The sequence below is a fragment of the Parasteatoda tepidariorum genome, chromosome 3 (genome assembly GCF_043381705.1).
Source record: "Parasteatoda tepidariorum isolate YZ-2023 chromosome 3, CAS_Ptep_4.0, whole genome shotgun sequence".
NCBI classification, from domain to species: domain Eukaryota; kingdom Metazoa; phylum Arthropoda; class Arachnida; order Araneae; family Theridiidae; genus Parasteatoda; species Parasteatoda tepidariorum.
The window spans coordinates 75,599,793-75,616,522 of record NC_092206.1 but is presented as its reverse complement, the minus strand read 5'-3'; the positions used below and the strand labels follow the sequence as shown (position 1 = coordinate 75,616,522).

The 16,730-nt window shown below is 30.7% G+C and overlaps 1 protein-coding gene across 1 annotated transcript in view; it reads left to right on the top strand.

Annotated features, from left to right (window-relative positions):
- Window positions 1-2,102: 2,102 nt before the first annotated feature.
- Window positions 2,103-16,730, top strand: part of LOC107453109 (ceramide synthase 1) — a 21,007-nt gene continuing 6,379 nt past the window's right edge. The window contains exons 1-2 of the mRNA XM_043044667.2: window positions 2,103-2,794; window positions 11,631-11,793. Coding sequence (XP_042900601.1) covers window positions 2,576-2,794; window positions 11,631-11,793 — 382 coding nt within the window. The 5' untranslated portion in view covers window positions 2,103-2,575. The remainder of the gene's footprint in view (window positions 2,795-11,630; window positions 11,794-16,730) is intronic.

Below are 16,730 nucleotides of genomic sequence, written 5' to 3'. Positions count from 1 at the left end.
ATCTCAACTATTTGTGCTACTTAAAAATTTATTAATGCAAAACTTTATTTAATTAATAACTGGTAAGTAGTTTATTTACGTCTCACTAAAGCTGCACAATTAGCTACTGGAAACGGTCTGGGAAACATCCCTGAGGATGATTCGAGGACATGTCATCACAATTTTGATTCTCTGCAGAGGGGATCTCATTTGTGTGGCCATTTCCTTAATTTCGACATAGATTTGGAGGGGAAGGAAATTTTCTCCAGATCCCTGTACCCACGGTACTGCTAAATGACCGATCACCGGAATTTCGATGCCATAGATTTTTATGAGCACGTATATCACATGTACTCGGTGGGTTTCAGCGGAGTCGAGGATCGAACTCTGGACCCTCCGGATCGGAGTCCGATTCACTGAGCTTTTACGGCCCAACTAATAACTAGAGTAGACAAAGGAATAAGATAGAGAACTTTTTTAAAAAAAAATTTTTAACGGCAGGTATTGAACTTTCGTTCTTGACCTAGAAAGATGCCGGAAGTATTACTTATTTAACCCTTTCGTGAAGGGAAGCACAAACGCGCGTATCGTTGAGGCCCGCAGTCTCGCTCGCGAGTGTCTGTCCTGGGCCGGAGGGTTTTTTGCTGTTAAGCCTAAATCCATGAAACTACCGAAATATCAACGCGTTGTTTAATAATATTCTGTAGAGTATTTATATGGCATATGCTTTAAATATATTTCTATAGATACTTTATTTACTTAAGTTATTTCTTGCTTAAATGTATATTTTACACATTTTATTTTCATTGTGTACTTACCATTTAATAACTTTTAACATTATATATCTGAAAACTAAATATGACTTAAAATTCTTTTTTCGTATGAACAATTTGAAAACACTAATATTGCACTAAAAACTGGACCGCAAATCGAAATACCCAATGCTGTAGCGAAAAAAAAACAACCTCCCCTGCTTACTGCAAACAAATACCTCGTGCGAATTTAAAGGGCCGTCATAAAACATTTTTTTTTCTGCTCCATTCCTTCCGCCTAAAAACCACGTGTATGTGAGTCATACTACTCTCATTTTAAGTAGAAGGTCAAATCTGCACGTATCTGAAACCATATGGACATACAATGCCATCTTCTGGCAGAAATTGTATTTTTTAAAACGTTCCAAGACACTGGCACAAATTAGTGACGGCCGGGGATGAACGAGAAAATGCTCTGGCACACCGGTGTGTCTGCCGGGAAGTGNTATTACTTATTTAACCCTTTCGTGAAGGGAAGCACAAACGCGCTTTTCGTTGAGGCCGGCAGTCTCTCTCGCGAGTGTCTGTCCTGGGCCGGAGGTTTTTTTGCTGTTAAGCCTAAGTCCATGAAACTACCGAAATATCAACGCTTTGTTTAATAATATTCTGTAGAGTATTTAAATGACATATGCTTTATATTTCTATAGATACTTTATTTACTTAAGTTATTTCTTGTTTAAATATATATTTTGCACTTTTTATTGTCATTGTGTATTTACCATTTAATAACTTTTAACATTATATATCTGAAAACTAAATATATGACTTAAAATTCTTTTTTCGTATGAATAATTTGAAAACACTAACATTGCACTAAAAACTGGACCGCAAATCGAAATACCCAATGCTGTAGCGAAAAAAAAACAACCTCCCCTGCTTACTGCAAACAAATACCTCGTACGAATTTAAAGGGCCGTCATAAAACATTTTTTTTCTACTCCATTCCTTCCGCCTAAAAACCACGTGTATGTGAGTCATACTACTCTCATTTTAAGTAGAAGGTCAAATCTACATGTATCTGAAACCATATGGACATACAATGCCATCTTCTGGCAGAAATTGTATTTTTTAAAACGTTCCAAGACACTGGCACAAATTAGTGACGGCCGGGGATGAACGAGAAAATGCTCTGGCACACCGGTGTGTCGGCCGGGAAGTGAGTGCGTTTCTTGCTCGCACGTATCGGCAGTCGGCGCGAAAGGGTTAACGTTACCCAGTGGGCACTTGTGAACCTAAGTCACGGAGGCGAGCAACATTATCCACGCCACAAATACCCGTTTTATAGGGTGGGCCACAATTACACATCACACAATAGAGAACAACACACACAGGGAAACATCCATGCCTAGAGCGGAATTCGAACCCGCAGGCATTGACTTCGTAATCAGGCACGCTAACCACTCGGCCACCTGGCCGGCAAGATAGAGAACTATGGAGAAGAAATCATATTTTTACCCCGATAATCCTGAAAAATCTCAGCATTTACAAGCAAGCCATAAAAACACAAAATTGTCAGAAGACACGCCTAAATATATAAACCCATTAATATTTGAAATCGTGGTCTCTAAAAATTATTCAAAAATAGACAGGGGAAGTAATTTTTTCTTCTCTTTTTTTTTTTTTGAGTCATCCTAAATCGACAACACATTTTTTTTAATATATCATTAAGGTAAAGATAAGCCGTTGAATCACAAGTAGAAAAGATAAGCTCGTTGTGATATGACGACAATTGTTTTCATTCTCCTGTTACACATCGTTCCATTTTGTATAATTTCTTGCGAATCATGAGTACAGGGGAGTGGGAAGAATTTCCAACGTATTTGGAACTATTCACAGCTGTGCAAGAATATCTGAAGAAACGCTTCCAGGAAAATGTCGGCTTTAATTCCAAACCTGTTGCGCAACCTGTTTACAATTTCACTCCAGCGGATATTCTTTTCGTTATTGTTTCTGCTATAGGATGGACTTTTTTGAGGAAGGTAATTACAGAAAGTTTTTCGAAGGTATGTAATAGCTTTATATTAATGTTTTTGTTTCTAAAATAACTAAAGGCTAGTTTTGTTGTTTTAAAAATGTTAGTCATGTGATCATTGCATCGTTTATGGAATGAATTGATCACCTCAAATGAATAACAGAAAAAAAAGTTGTCGCCCCGATTATTTATTGTTGGCGGGCTCACTAATTCTAGTGTAAATTAATGATTGCATTTGGCCATGGAATTATGTATTACTAGTATTGTCCTTTTCTTTCATTCAGTTTAAATTATTAAATATTATTTGTTAAAAACCATGTATTCATTTATTCTTATTTGATTATTAAAGAATTTTTTTAAGCATTAAAAATTTATGTTTTGCAAATTAATTATTGCTTTCGAATAAAGCTGATAGGTTAAGTATACACGAGTGGAAAAATTTTACGTCCAATTAAAAAGGTTCTTTCTTTTTTCTTAGAAAAGATAATCACAATAAATACTAATTGTATAAGACAATGTCTCACAAATTACGTAAATTTTAACTTACGCATTCATTTCGGATAGAATAGTTTTTTGAACTTGACAATGCAAGAACAATCTATGCTTCACAAATTTTATTTCCTTTGTTAATGTTTTTTATTTGATACGTAATTAATGACATTGATGTGCTTAACGCATCAATTTAAGTTATTAAATATTTGTTATTCATTTATTCTTATTTGATTATGAATTTCTTAAAGTATTATAAAATCCTGTTTTGCAAAAAAATCATCGATGAATAGAGATTATAGATTTTTAAGTCTAAGCGAGTGGAAAAATTTTACGCCTTAAAGGTTCTTCTCACTGTTAAGTTTCCTTTTGTTTAGTCAAGATATTAAGAATATATTACAATAAGTTGTTAATTTTTAAAACCATGCGTTTTTAAATCAAGTTAATAGTTAGCTTACATATTTATTTTAGGTTGAAGATTGTTTCTTAAGCTTGAAAGTGAGGGAAAAATCTATGTTTCCAAAATGTTATTTCAACTGTCAATTTTTTTTTTTTTTTTTTTTTTATNTTTTTTTGTGTGGATCAAGACAACTATATGTTACTACTGTCTTTGATGTACTTAGCACATTTTCTATATAGATATAGTATTGACTTAGTTCATTAAATCTTTTACTGTCCTTCCGTTGAAATTAATTCAAATTATTGAAAATTGTTATTCAAAATTCCACTCTGACATAAAAATGACTTAAAACATAATTTTATTTATTTAAAATTATGTATTGAGTTTGAATTTAATTCAAAATCCTCAGTCAGCAAAAGGTTTGAGTCCTTCCTGTGTTAATTTTCTTTTTCATTTAGTCAAGACAATATTAACAGAGCACTATTATTTTGGATTATCAAATTTTCTAATTTGAATTATTGCATTTTGGAACTATTAAATTTACTAATTGAATGAATAAACTCTGAACCAACGATTCAGTTTTTTTTTAAATATTAGGCCTATGAACATTTAAAAAATTACCTTCCATAATGAGTGATTAAATCTTTTAATCATGTTTTTTAAATCACGAATTGAATTTGTATTGGGTTGAATATTTTATAATTCCACTTGAACAGAAAATGCTCTTTCCTCTAGAATGTCCTATGGTTAGTTTTCTTCGTTTTTTTAAAAAAAAAGACATTTTGATACACTATATGTTTATTTTCTTAAATCTAATTGAATATCTGAGACAATAAATAATTGACTTTAATCATTGACTAAATATTTATACTTTGGTTACATTTCAAATTATTTAGCATAATATACAGGGTGTACCGTAAAGATCGTTCTTAATGTGTATTTTCTTGAAACAATATCAAAACTAAAAAGAATTATTAACAATTCATTGTTCCTTTTCGGTGCTCCTAATAAATTTTGTGTGTGTAAATAAATAATTGAGTTTGATCCACGGTTAAACAATGCGCTATTTAGATCAATTCATAAAATTATTTAATCACCATTTTAAATTTTCTAATGGATTTCGCTCTTAAAAACTTTTAAATTCAAGCTTTTAAATGGTGAATTAAAATTAGAGTTCTGAGTTTTATGAATCTGTTCAAGTGGAAAAATTCCATGCCTCATGTATATGTTACGCNCATAGGTGCAACGCGATTAACCATGTCAGAAACAAGTGCGCGACTAACGGAAGGTTAAAGAATGCGCTATTTAGATCAATTCATAAAATTCATTTTAAATTTTCTAATGGATTTCGCTCTTAAAAACTTTTAAATTCAAGCTTTTAAATGGTGAATTAAAATTAGAGTTCTGAGTTTTATGAATCTGTTCAAGTGGAAAAATTCCATGCCTTATGTATATGTTACGCCATTTCCAAACTGTGGGATGAAAAATAAAACAAATCTTTAACAAATTAAAGAATACAATTGTGTGTTTTTATGAAACATTTTCACTAAGGATATATTAATACCGGTTTCCTTCGAAAAAATTGCCCGCCATTTTATTGGAAACTAGCCAATTTTAGATTTCCAATTGTCCTTTTGTTAGAACTGGTAATAATATTGAATCTTTGTACACGATGAATATAATAATAGGAGTTATATTTAAATTTCTAACACCTGTTTTTATTTCAATTCTTTAGTTAGCAAACTATTTTTATAATATCAATTTGCTCGTTATGAAAAGAATAAAAATGTTTTAATTTGTTAATCTTTTGTATGTTTCATCAGTTTAACAAGACACAAACCAACTTTTCTGAGAGAAAGAAAATATTTTTTTGTAAATATTACGTTTTCGTTAATATGCATTTAAAAAATCATCAAAGCACACAAGAACTAAAAATATGGCCATTGTATTTATATCACTTTGTTTTATAAAGTCTATGAATGTTAATCTATCTTTAATTTATGGAATATTTTGATGCAATTATTTTAAATGTGTTGACACTAAAAATACCCCTAAAAAAACCTATCCTAAATTTTGATTAATAATACAACCCAAAAGTTTAATTAAAAAAAAAGAGAGCGAAATAGAGAACACGCTCAGAATAACTTTCAATGTAATGATCGGATTCTCACGTGCTTGTATTCAGTCTTAACCGCACGAGCTCATAACTTTATGCTGAGCAATTAAAGCAAATTATAATTTCAGTTACAAAAAGAAAAAAGCAGCCGACTCAATTTTGGGTTTACGACTACTAATGTTCGACTTCACAGCTTTGTAATTTTGAACCCAATCCAGAAGACAAAGGAACTCCTTGATCAAGTATTGGGAGAGATTTGCCTTCGTGCAGGACTTTTTAAGATGGAACTAACCCGTATTTGCGTTACATGGAGAGGTATATCACGAAAACCTCCCACGGTTTGTCTGAAGGCAAGGAGATTCTAACCCATGATTCGTTTACCATTGTGGTCGATGCGAGCCAGGTGCGGAATTTGTATCAACCAAAAATCGCTGGAATTCCAACCCGGTTCACTTTATTTGAAGGCGAACGCTCTATTTCCTGCACCACCAAGGCTCAGGTAGCTGCAATTTTATTTTTTAACCGTTGTTCAACAGCCGACCGAACTTTCGGGTTTACGACTACTAATCAAAGCTGAACCCCGTCCCGCCCCCGTTAGGGGGCATCCGGAGAATACTGTAGACTCTAAGTGCACACACGTGACCTCTCTAAAAAAAAAAGAGGATTCAAAAAGGTAGGCTTGGGGGCGATTCATGGCAACACCAGAAGGCCTCAAAAAATTTTGTGAAATCTTAAAATTAACAATAGTAGTTACTCAGAAAATAGAATTTAGGAGTGTTCAAACATAATAGACGTTTACGACTACTAATGTTAAACTCCATAGCCTTGTAGTTTTGAACCCAATCTGGAAGACAAGGAAACTCCTGGATTAAGTATTGAGGGACATTTGCCTTCGTAGAAGCTTAAGTATGACAGCGATTGATAGATTGGACCTCCTTAATGAAATTTTCTATTTTTGCGTATTTCGGCACTTCAAAGAGGTGGTATTTTTAAATTTTTACCTCTCGAGTATTAATCGCCCCATTCATATTTTTTATTTATTTTTTTATTTAAAACTGCGTCGATTAAAATTATGTAATAGTTTGTCCAAATTAAAACTAAATTTTCTTAGTTTAATAATACTATAAAAATAAACGAGCAGTAAATGAGAATCGTAGTTAAAGAATTTTTTATAGAAGCAGACAAAAATATTTAATTTCGTCTCATTAGTTCCTCAAAATAGTGAAATTACGGTCACCATGGAACATCTAAATCCATGGAACAAGTACACTTTATCTATAAAGGACACACACACACATTCATAGATTGTGTAATCAGTATGAATTTATTTCATATTAATTTAAAAAGCCGTTTACAGACATGCTACATTGATTTAAAATATAAAAAAACTCCTGTTCGCTCCCCCCACCACCCCCGTGGTTGCTACTCATTCATCATTGGTTTTTTTCCTTATAAAATGATAAAAAGTTAATTTTATGTAAGCATATTTTGCCAATATGTAAAACGTGATGAAATAAAGAATACCTGGATTTGAAAAGTAAATAGCTGCAATTGAAAAACAACAACTTAGAAATACAGAATGTTCGACTCAATAAGAAGAGTAATAACTTAGAAATTATTTTATTTTGCTTGTTAACCATGTAAACGATAACCTTATATTATATAACAGTTCACATTGGAAATAGCTTTTATCTCTTTTCAGTCTTTATATTTTTAAAAATTTCGTTGTAAACATTTAGATTTACATCGGCGACATCTAATCGATCTATCTCTTTTTTTTTTATTCCTTTTTTGTTGTTACTTTTGACATCAGGTCATACACGAGTTCATGAAATGAATATCACGAGAGAGAGGAATTTTTTCTACAACAGGTTATGCACGAATTTATAAAATGAAAATCATAAAAGAGAGAAACTGTTTCTACAACAACGCATGACTAATTATTTGTAGAGAAAAAATGCGAGGAAAAAAAGCATTTAAATTGACTTCTGAAATTTATTAAGACTTCTGAATTTAATTGAACTTTCAATTGATTCTAAATAACGTCTAATTAATTTAATTCGAATTTAATTGAACCTTTCATTGGTTTTCTGAAGAAAAAAAACTCTCATTGATTTTGTAATTCAAAATTATCCTATTAACTAGTCAAATTGCAACTCTTTAATTGGGTATTTGCACTTCAGAAAGAAGAAGATCACGAATATCCACACATTTGATCTATGACGTCAACTCCAACTGATCGTTTTTTTTCTTCTCTTTAATAACAGTCGTTGAACAGCCGACCCAATTTTTGGGTTTACAACTACTAATGTTCAACTCCGTATCCTTGTAATTTTGAACCCAATCCAGAAGACTCCTGGATCAAGTATTGGGAGAAATTTGATTTTGTGGTGGACTTTTTGATGGAACTAACCCGCATTTGCGCTACATGGAGAGGAAGACCACGAGAACCTACGACGGTTAGCCTGATGGCAAGGGGACTCTAACTCATGATCCGTATACCACTGAGGATATTTCACATCAGCACTGTAGTCGTTGCGATCGGGGTGCGGAATTCATATCGACCTGCCATCGTTGGGATTCGAATCCGTTTCACCTTAATGGAAGGTGGACANGGGCCCTTAATCATTGGGGGCCCTAGGCCATGGCCTAGTCTGGCCTAATGGATAATCCGGCCCTGATTTATTTCATATTATTTTGAAAAGCCTTTTACAGACGTGATACATTGATTTAAAATATTAGAAAACTCCAGCTCCTGTTCGCTCCGCCCACCACCCCCGTGGTTGCTACTCATTCATCATTGTTTTTTTCCTTATGATAAGAAGTTCATTTTATGTAAGCACATTTTGTTAATATGCAAAACGTGATGAAATAAAGGATACCAGGATTTGAAAAGTAAATAACTGCAATTGAACGAAAAATAAACTTAGGAATACAGAATGTTCGACACAATAAGAAGAAATGAATGAGAAATTATTTTACTTTGCTTATTAACAATATAAACGATAACCTTATATTATATAACAGTTCACATTGGAAATAACTTTTATCTCTTTTTAGTCTTTGTATTTTTTTAAATTTCGATGTAAACATTTAGATTTACATCGGCGACATCTAATCGATCTATCTCTTTTTTTCATTCATTTTTTTTTTGTTGTTACTTTTGACATCAGGTCATACACGAGTTCATAAAATGAAAATCACGAGAGAGAGGAATTTTCTACAACAGGTCATGCACGAATTTATAAAATGAAAATCGTAAAAGAGAGAAATTTTTTCTACAATAACGCATGACTAATTATTATTTAAAGAGAAAAAATGCAAAAAAAGCATTTAAATTGACTTTGAAAATTTATTAAGACTTCTGAATTTAATTGAACTTGTAAGATTCTAAATAACATCTAATATTAATTTAATTTGAATTTAATTGAACAGTTCATTGGTTTTCTGAAGAAAAAAAAACTCTCGTTGATTTTGTAATTCAAAATGATCCTGTTAACTACTCAAATTGAAACTCTTTAATTGGGTATTTTCACTTCAGAAAGAAGATCATGAATATCCACACATTTGATATATAACGTCAGCTCCAACTGGTCTTTTTTTTTTTTTTTTTTTAAAGTTTTTTTTATAACCGTCGTTGAACAGCCGACCCAATTTTTGGATTTACAACTACTAATGTTCAACTCCGTAGCCTTGTAATTTTGAACCCAATCCAGAAGACAAGGAAACTCCTGGATCAAGTATTGGGAGAATTTGCCTTCGTGCAGGACTTTTGAAGATGGAACTAACCCGCATTTTGCGTTGCATGGAGAGGAAGAACACGAGAACCTTCCACGGTTAGCCAGACGGCAAGGGCACTCTAACTCATGATCCGTCTACCACTGAGGATATTTCACGTCAGCACTGTAGTCATTGCGATCTGGGTGCGGAATTCGTATCGACCTGCCATCGTTGGGATTCGAATCCGTTTCACCTTAATGGAAGGTGGACATTCTATCCCCTTAGCTACCACGGCTCGCCATTTATAATAATTAGAAAACAAAGGAGAGCAATGCCTACAACCGAAATAGATAATCGTATACATTTAATCTAGGCAACACAGAATTTTTTTACCCGCAACATATTATAATTGTATCATCATTGATTTTAGCGACACATGTGCTATTATATGGAGTGACAAGGATAAAATTAAAAAAAAAAACCGCCCAACTGATCGCTTATAAAGAACATGGCGTGTTAAAGTTGAGCTACGCTTGTCCATATAAATTAGAGTGTTAAATAACTGAAGTTAATTAAATACAGCTCTATATCGGACATCGAATTTATTGAAATATAATTATTTCTCGTCTACGTCTTTTACTTAAATTAGATTTATTATTTGTTAATGTATTTTAATTTTGTTAGGTACCGTGATATATATATTTGTTTTGTGTACCGTGGCAACTTCGATACATAATTAGTTTGTTCATGTTCTACATGACTTCCTGCCTGTCTTTGTGTTAAGAAATATATGATTCAAGAATTGAAATCTTTGTGAAAGAATCTTTGTGTAAGAATATAGAATGTGTCACTTAAGAGAATTGTAATTTGACGCGCTTGCCTTACTCGCAATAGAATGGAAAGAGCAGCTGCCAACATACACAAATGCCGCGCATCAACAACCAATCAGGATCGAGATACCCACACTACGCCACTTACAGGTATCCCATTGCATTTCAGCGCAGGCAGTATGTCGACCAGCATGGTATTTTTTTTTACTACAACTTTAATACTTTATTTTGCAGGCAACTTTAATTCTCGAGCTAATAATTGAAACAAACAATTTTTATTCGATCAAACATTTTGTCCATTTTTCTACGTGCTGTGGTAAATTCAAGTTTTTAAGTGTTATGGTGTTTGTGTGCAAAATAAAACTTAACGTAAAGCAATAAAAAAAAAAAAAAAAAAAAAAAAAAAAAAAAAAAAAAAAAAAAAAAAAAATGCCAGAAAAAATTCCCTAAAAAGAATTTAAAGTAGCAATATTTTTTAAGAATTTAAAATTTGGAATAAAATTCTGTTAAGTTTGTATACAAATATGGCCTTTTCAGCATACCGTATTTCAACTCTGTAATTGCATTTCTACATTTCTTCTGTAGAGCGGTCCGCATAGTACTCTTTTCCAACAAGTTTAACAGCTAATAATTATCTAACTATTGATTTAACGTTAAAATTTTTAGTTTAATCGTAACTCCTTTGTATTTTTCTACACACCTTAGTATTTTCAAGTTTCTAATTTAATAGATTCTGCGCAGAAGTCCATTTGTTGAAGTTCAATTGTACAACCAAAGTGGCCCTTGCGATTTTTAATATAAAAAGAATATAGTTTAGATACTATGAGTTTTTTTATTAATTATTACGAATACATTTCATACTATTATTTCGAAAGCCGTGTAGTATTCATGTTACTCTAAAATAAAATAATAGTTTTCGATACTATTAATTTAATAATTATTATGAATACATTTCATAACATAATTTTGAAAGGCGTGTTATTACATTCATGTTACTTCGATTTAAAATAAAATGATAACTCAGTTGATCTTTTTTTTTATTTCAAACATTTATTTTTTAGTAATTGTTTCCCTTTTAAATGAAAAAAAGTATTTCATAGTTAAATATTTACACAGATCTGTAAATGAAAGTTTTTGATTTTAAGAAGAAATGAAAGAAGATTCATTAAAATAGCTGAAAGCAAACAATTCAAAAATAGACATTTAGTACTGAATTCTAGATTTCTGCATAATAATTTATAACTATGTTTTATCGAAGTTTTTGTTCAAATCTATGTTTTATTGAAGTTTTGTTTAAATTCTTTTATTTTAGCCGCTTGGACGACATTATGTTCTTACTCCGTCCAATCAATCAAAAATGCCAGAAAGTGTCTGGAAATTTCTTTATTACTTGACAGCTTGGAGTGTCAACTGCTACATTCTTATATTAAGCGGTGATCATGAATTTTTCCAAAAACCAAGTTCAGTCTGGACTGGTAAGATAAAGCATTTTTTTACAAATTTTATTGAATTTCTACACTATAGTCATAAACTTACTATAATGCATTTTTAAATATTTAAGTTTTGGACTTATAATTATTATATTTTAAACATTTACTTCCCTTTATAGATAGAAATTAAATGCCGTTTATACTAATACTGCCTAAACTGCATTGCTCTCTCCTTTCCTTTCTCTTTTTTTCACACTGCGATCTGAATAATAAAAAAAAAAAAAACGCTGGAAAAATTTAAATTAAAGGTTATTAAAGAGAATTTTTCTTGAGTTTAACTGCTCTTTGATGTCCATGACATAATATAACCAGAAAAGAAAAATTGCTTTGATTTCTTTCTACGTTAACACTTTGACGCATAATTTTTATTAAACATATTTTTTTATATTTTTATGTGTATTAATTTAGATCGAAATAAGTAAAAAGCAGTATTTTAATAATTTATGGTTATGAAATTCTATGTTAAAGGTTAAATCTTTCAGACACGGCTTACTTAACAATATTTTTTTCAAATTTACACTCACTTGCAGTTGTTTAAATCTTAAGGAAACCGTTATTCCTCCTTGAAAGTTTTCTAATTTGCAAAAGTTTTTAACGTAATAATTTAAAAAAAAATTCAAATTACTTTTTTTGGATTTTATAGTGTCAGGTGGGGTAAAATGGGCATATGTTAAAAAACATCTATTTTCTCGTTTTAAGTTGAGATAAATTATTCAATACATTTTGAGACATTTACTAAGGTTGGGGCAAAAATTTTTATTTTAGTTTTATAAACTGATAAAAAATTTATTTTTTATAAACTATCTGTTTATTATCAACTGATAAATTATATTAGTTTAAGCTGTTAATGAACTTTCTTCTAATATTATTAAGAACTATTAAAAAAACTATTAATTTTAGTTCAAACTGGTAAAGGAACTTCTAAAGAACATATTTTTCTATTGAGATCTGTTCTACAAATTTAAGTACAAATGTCAAAATTCTATTTATTATGAATTGTTTTCTGAGGTGGGTTAAAGTTGATATATGGTTAGGCTTAGCTAAGTGTTGTATGACAGGGATTTCTTTTTTACTTCTGTGTTAGCTTTAATAAGTATCTAATGCTCTATATTTTATAATGAAATAGCTAAAAAATAATTTACTTGTTTGATTACAGTAATTTTAACGCTGAAAAAACAAAATTTATTTAAAATTTTATCTTTTCAAGAGAAGAATGATAGATCGAACAACAATGCTACAGACATATTATACAATGTAAAAAATTACCAAAATAGCATAATGGTACAATTTAGTGAGCATATTTGAAGATATAGATGGCCCAAGTTTTTGCCTTCACTCAAGTTTTTGTCTAAATATGGCAGTTTGATCATAGAAAACAAAACGATTTCCTTAAACTAGTTAAATTTAATAAAATTTCTACTGGTAAGTAGTAAAAACACTCAAATTACTACGATAGATATAACTTTTTACACTCTCATTTATAGTTCAATTAAACCTAAACCTAATACACTTTTCTTGCTTTTTTAATGAAATTGAGTAGGGTTTTGCAATTTACTGCATCTGAAGTGAAAACTAATTATTTTTTAACATTTAGTCAATGAAATATAATCAAGATAAAATATTAATATTAATAATATCAAGATAAAATATGATACTTAAAATATTTTTTATTTCTAAAAATATATTTAACATGGGTGATTTTGAAACTATATCCACTTTACTCCACAGTTGGGTAAAGTGAGTATATCAAAACAAGTTCTTCTGAATGGCTTACTGTAAATAAACAAAATTGAGAAGTAATGCCTCATATTTTATCTATATGAATCCAGTGTACATGAAATGCATCAAAATTATCGCTAAAATAAATTTAATGGTATGGTTTTAGAACCTTCTTTGAAAAAAGCTTGATTTATTTATACCCACTTTACCACACCTGACCCTATTTTAGTACAAATATAATTACGATCACCTGACTGATTTTTTTAGCAACAATTAGACGATTATTTTACAATTAAAAACTATTAAAATATATTTTTACTTGCAATTAGAGTGTCAGAAAAAAATATATATAAAGGACCGCTATCCCATCAGCATCAAAGGGTTGAAAACAGACTGATCTTAAACTTTTTTTTACCATCGCAAACTAAGAGGAAAAACAACAACAAAACTAATCTTGTTAAAATATTGTTTTTAGCAAATGTAAATAAATAGGTATAATAAATTGTATTTTTCTTGCACATGTTGACTTTAAGACTATGCATTTCAATTTCTGTTTTTTTAGAAACATTGTGGAATTTAAAAATGTTTGTTATTTATGACTGTTTTAAAGCTGCATTGCAGTTTTAAAATGCTGCTACTACGACCAAATTTCCCAGATTGCGAGAACAGCCAATATCTTTAGGGTTCGGAAATCATAATTAGCCGGAAAAAAAGACCGCCGTTTTTAAGTCTGATTTCATTACTTTAAATATCGTCTACGCTACCTAATCAATATATTTGAAGTCACCTTCTAGAACAGGGGTTTCCAACTGGCGGCCCGGGGGCCGCATCCGGCCCGCGAAGCCTTTTTTTGTGGCCTGCGAACTAAAATATATTAGTTGTCATTTTTTTTGCGGACAATTTTTGTAAAAACTCTATATGGGTTTAAAATACTTTTCTCTTTAATAGAAACCTAATTTCTTCCTTTCTGTTAAATTTAACATACCAATGGTGCAAAAAAATTTATTTCTCGGATTTCGCATCTAAGAAAAAATTTATTCAAATACAAAAATAATCGTGTATGTTGCTCTTTTTTATTTCATTTTTTTGTATTTTGTGAATATAATTCAGCTTGTGTGTATCAGAAATTTTCTCGAAGAAATTCTCCGATTTAACTTTTTGAAACCACTCATTTTGGACGAAAATATTTACACACACATTTGTAAATTTTAAATGCAAATATCTATTCTCTGGTGGTTGCAGCAGACAAACCACAATTTTCTCATTGAACATTTTGTGTGATGCTATGTAAGTTTTAATACCAACCTTTATAAAGTTTTATATCTTAACAATTAGATATCTGTTGCACATTAATTGTTGAATATGTAGGTGCACATTAAGTTATTGTAGCCCGAATTTTTATTATTTATTTAATATTTTTTAGAAACATTAGCGGTAACAATTAAGTATTTTTAAAAATCCTCTTCTTATTTCAATTTGCGATTCAATACTTTTGTTTTGCCCAACTTGGCAAAAATTTGACAGTAATATTCAATGTTCCTTCAAACATAAAAGAATCCTACATAAAATTTTGATAAAGTTGCGGCCCGCCATTTGATTTGTGCTGTTAATTGTGGCCCCCGGCCTCATGTAAGTTGATAACCCCTGTTCTAGAACCATTAACATTGAGTCCTAGGACGTGAAAATCCGATCATTACTTCAAAGGTTATTCAGGGTGTTTATATTTTTTTTGCACTCTATATATCTTATGCTGATCGAATGTTTCAATTTATAACTTAATTAAAAAACTATTTCCAGATCAAAAAATTCGAAAGTTTTTAAATCTGCAATCAGAATACTTCTAAACAATCGAAATAATTTTGATTCTCGTTCTATAGTATCCAGCAAAAATCATATTGTGATAGAAATCAGTTTCGGAAAATCATACTTTTTTTCAAGATATTACAGAAATCGGGTCTCCATAGTCAAAGTTACTTAACATTTTTTCCGAAGCTCTTTCGTTAAATAAAACAACAAAAAAAAGTCACTATACCTTACACTTAGAGCCAAATAATGGTTTTAAACTATCTATTTCATCTTGCTGTGAAGAACTATCAGGGCCTTTAACGGTCGTATAACTTAAATATTTTAAAAGTTATAAATCTTTTTTTTCTGAATCGCCAATTTGGCAACATTTTTCCCTTTAAAAGAAAATTATCAAAATCACAGCATTATTCTCCTTTTTTGCAAATTTTTATGATCCCAGATAATGCAGCATTAGGGAAAGCTTGTAAATATTAAAAATAATAGGCCACAAACTATTTTTTTTTCCGCACGAAAGTGTGGCTTTTCTACACATAGACGTTGGCGCCATTTTAAGAATAAGCATTGACATCGCTAGTGTTAGATAGGCTAAACTTGTCCCAACAGTCATGACTAGGACTGGGCGATATTAGAAATTATATNCGATATATCGATTTATAGCCCAGTCCTAGTCATGACTCATGAATAACTAACTGCATGTTACTCGCAAAAAAGCATTATTTCATATGACGTCGAAGCCTTCGAAAAACAACCTTGACGGAGAAGAAAGAGAAAGAAAATCAATTTTTAACGAAACGAAAGTACCATTACTTGGTTGTTAGGCATATAATACGCGATAAGTAAATGTTTTTCTGCACGCTATTTTGAAATACATACAGTATTTTCTCTAAAATAATATTTAATTTCTATTCCCAATTGTTTTCACAATTCAAACTTAAGAATGTTCAATTTATTTCAGTAGAAACTCGTTTTTCAATAGCAATAAAAACCCGAAATGAAAACTGAAATTACTTAGATCAGGGGTTGCCAAACTTTTTTGATCATCGACCCCTACATAATTTTTCGAAATCTCCATCGACCCCCATAAAAGTAATTTTCTGCTAATTAAAATAAAACTCTATTAGATACCGTGTTTGTACATTTATTTTATGATTTTGAACATTTATTAAAGTAATAGTACATAATGTAACAATAGTTTTATGAAAAATATATTAATGTTGAAATATAAATGCCTTAATATTTATGAAATAATAAATAATTATAAGTAAGTAGAAATAATAAGTAAAGTAACTACGGATTTATTGCTTCTTAATCAATGCCTGGTGTTTTTTTTTTTATTATTATTATTATTTCTTTTTTGCAAGGTTCGTTATATTGGGTTCAAAATTGGTCAATTTTAA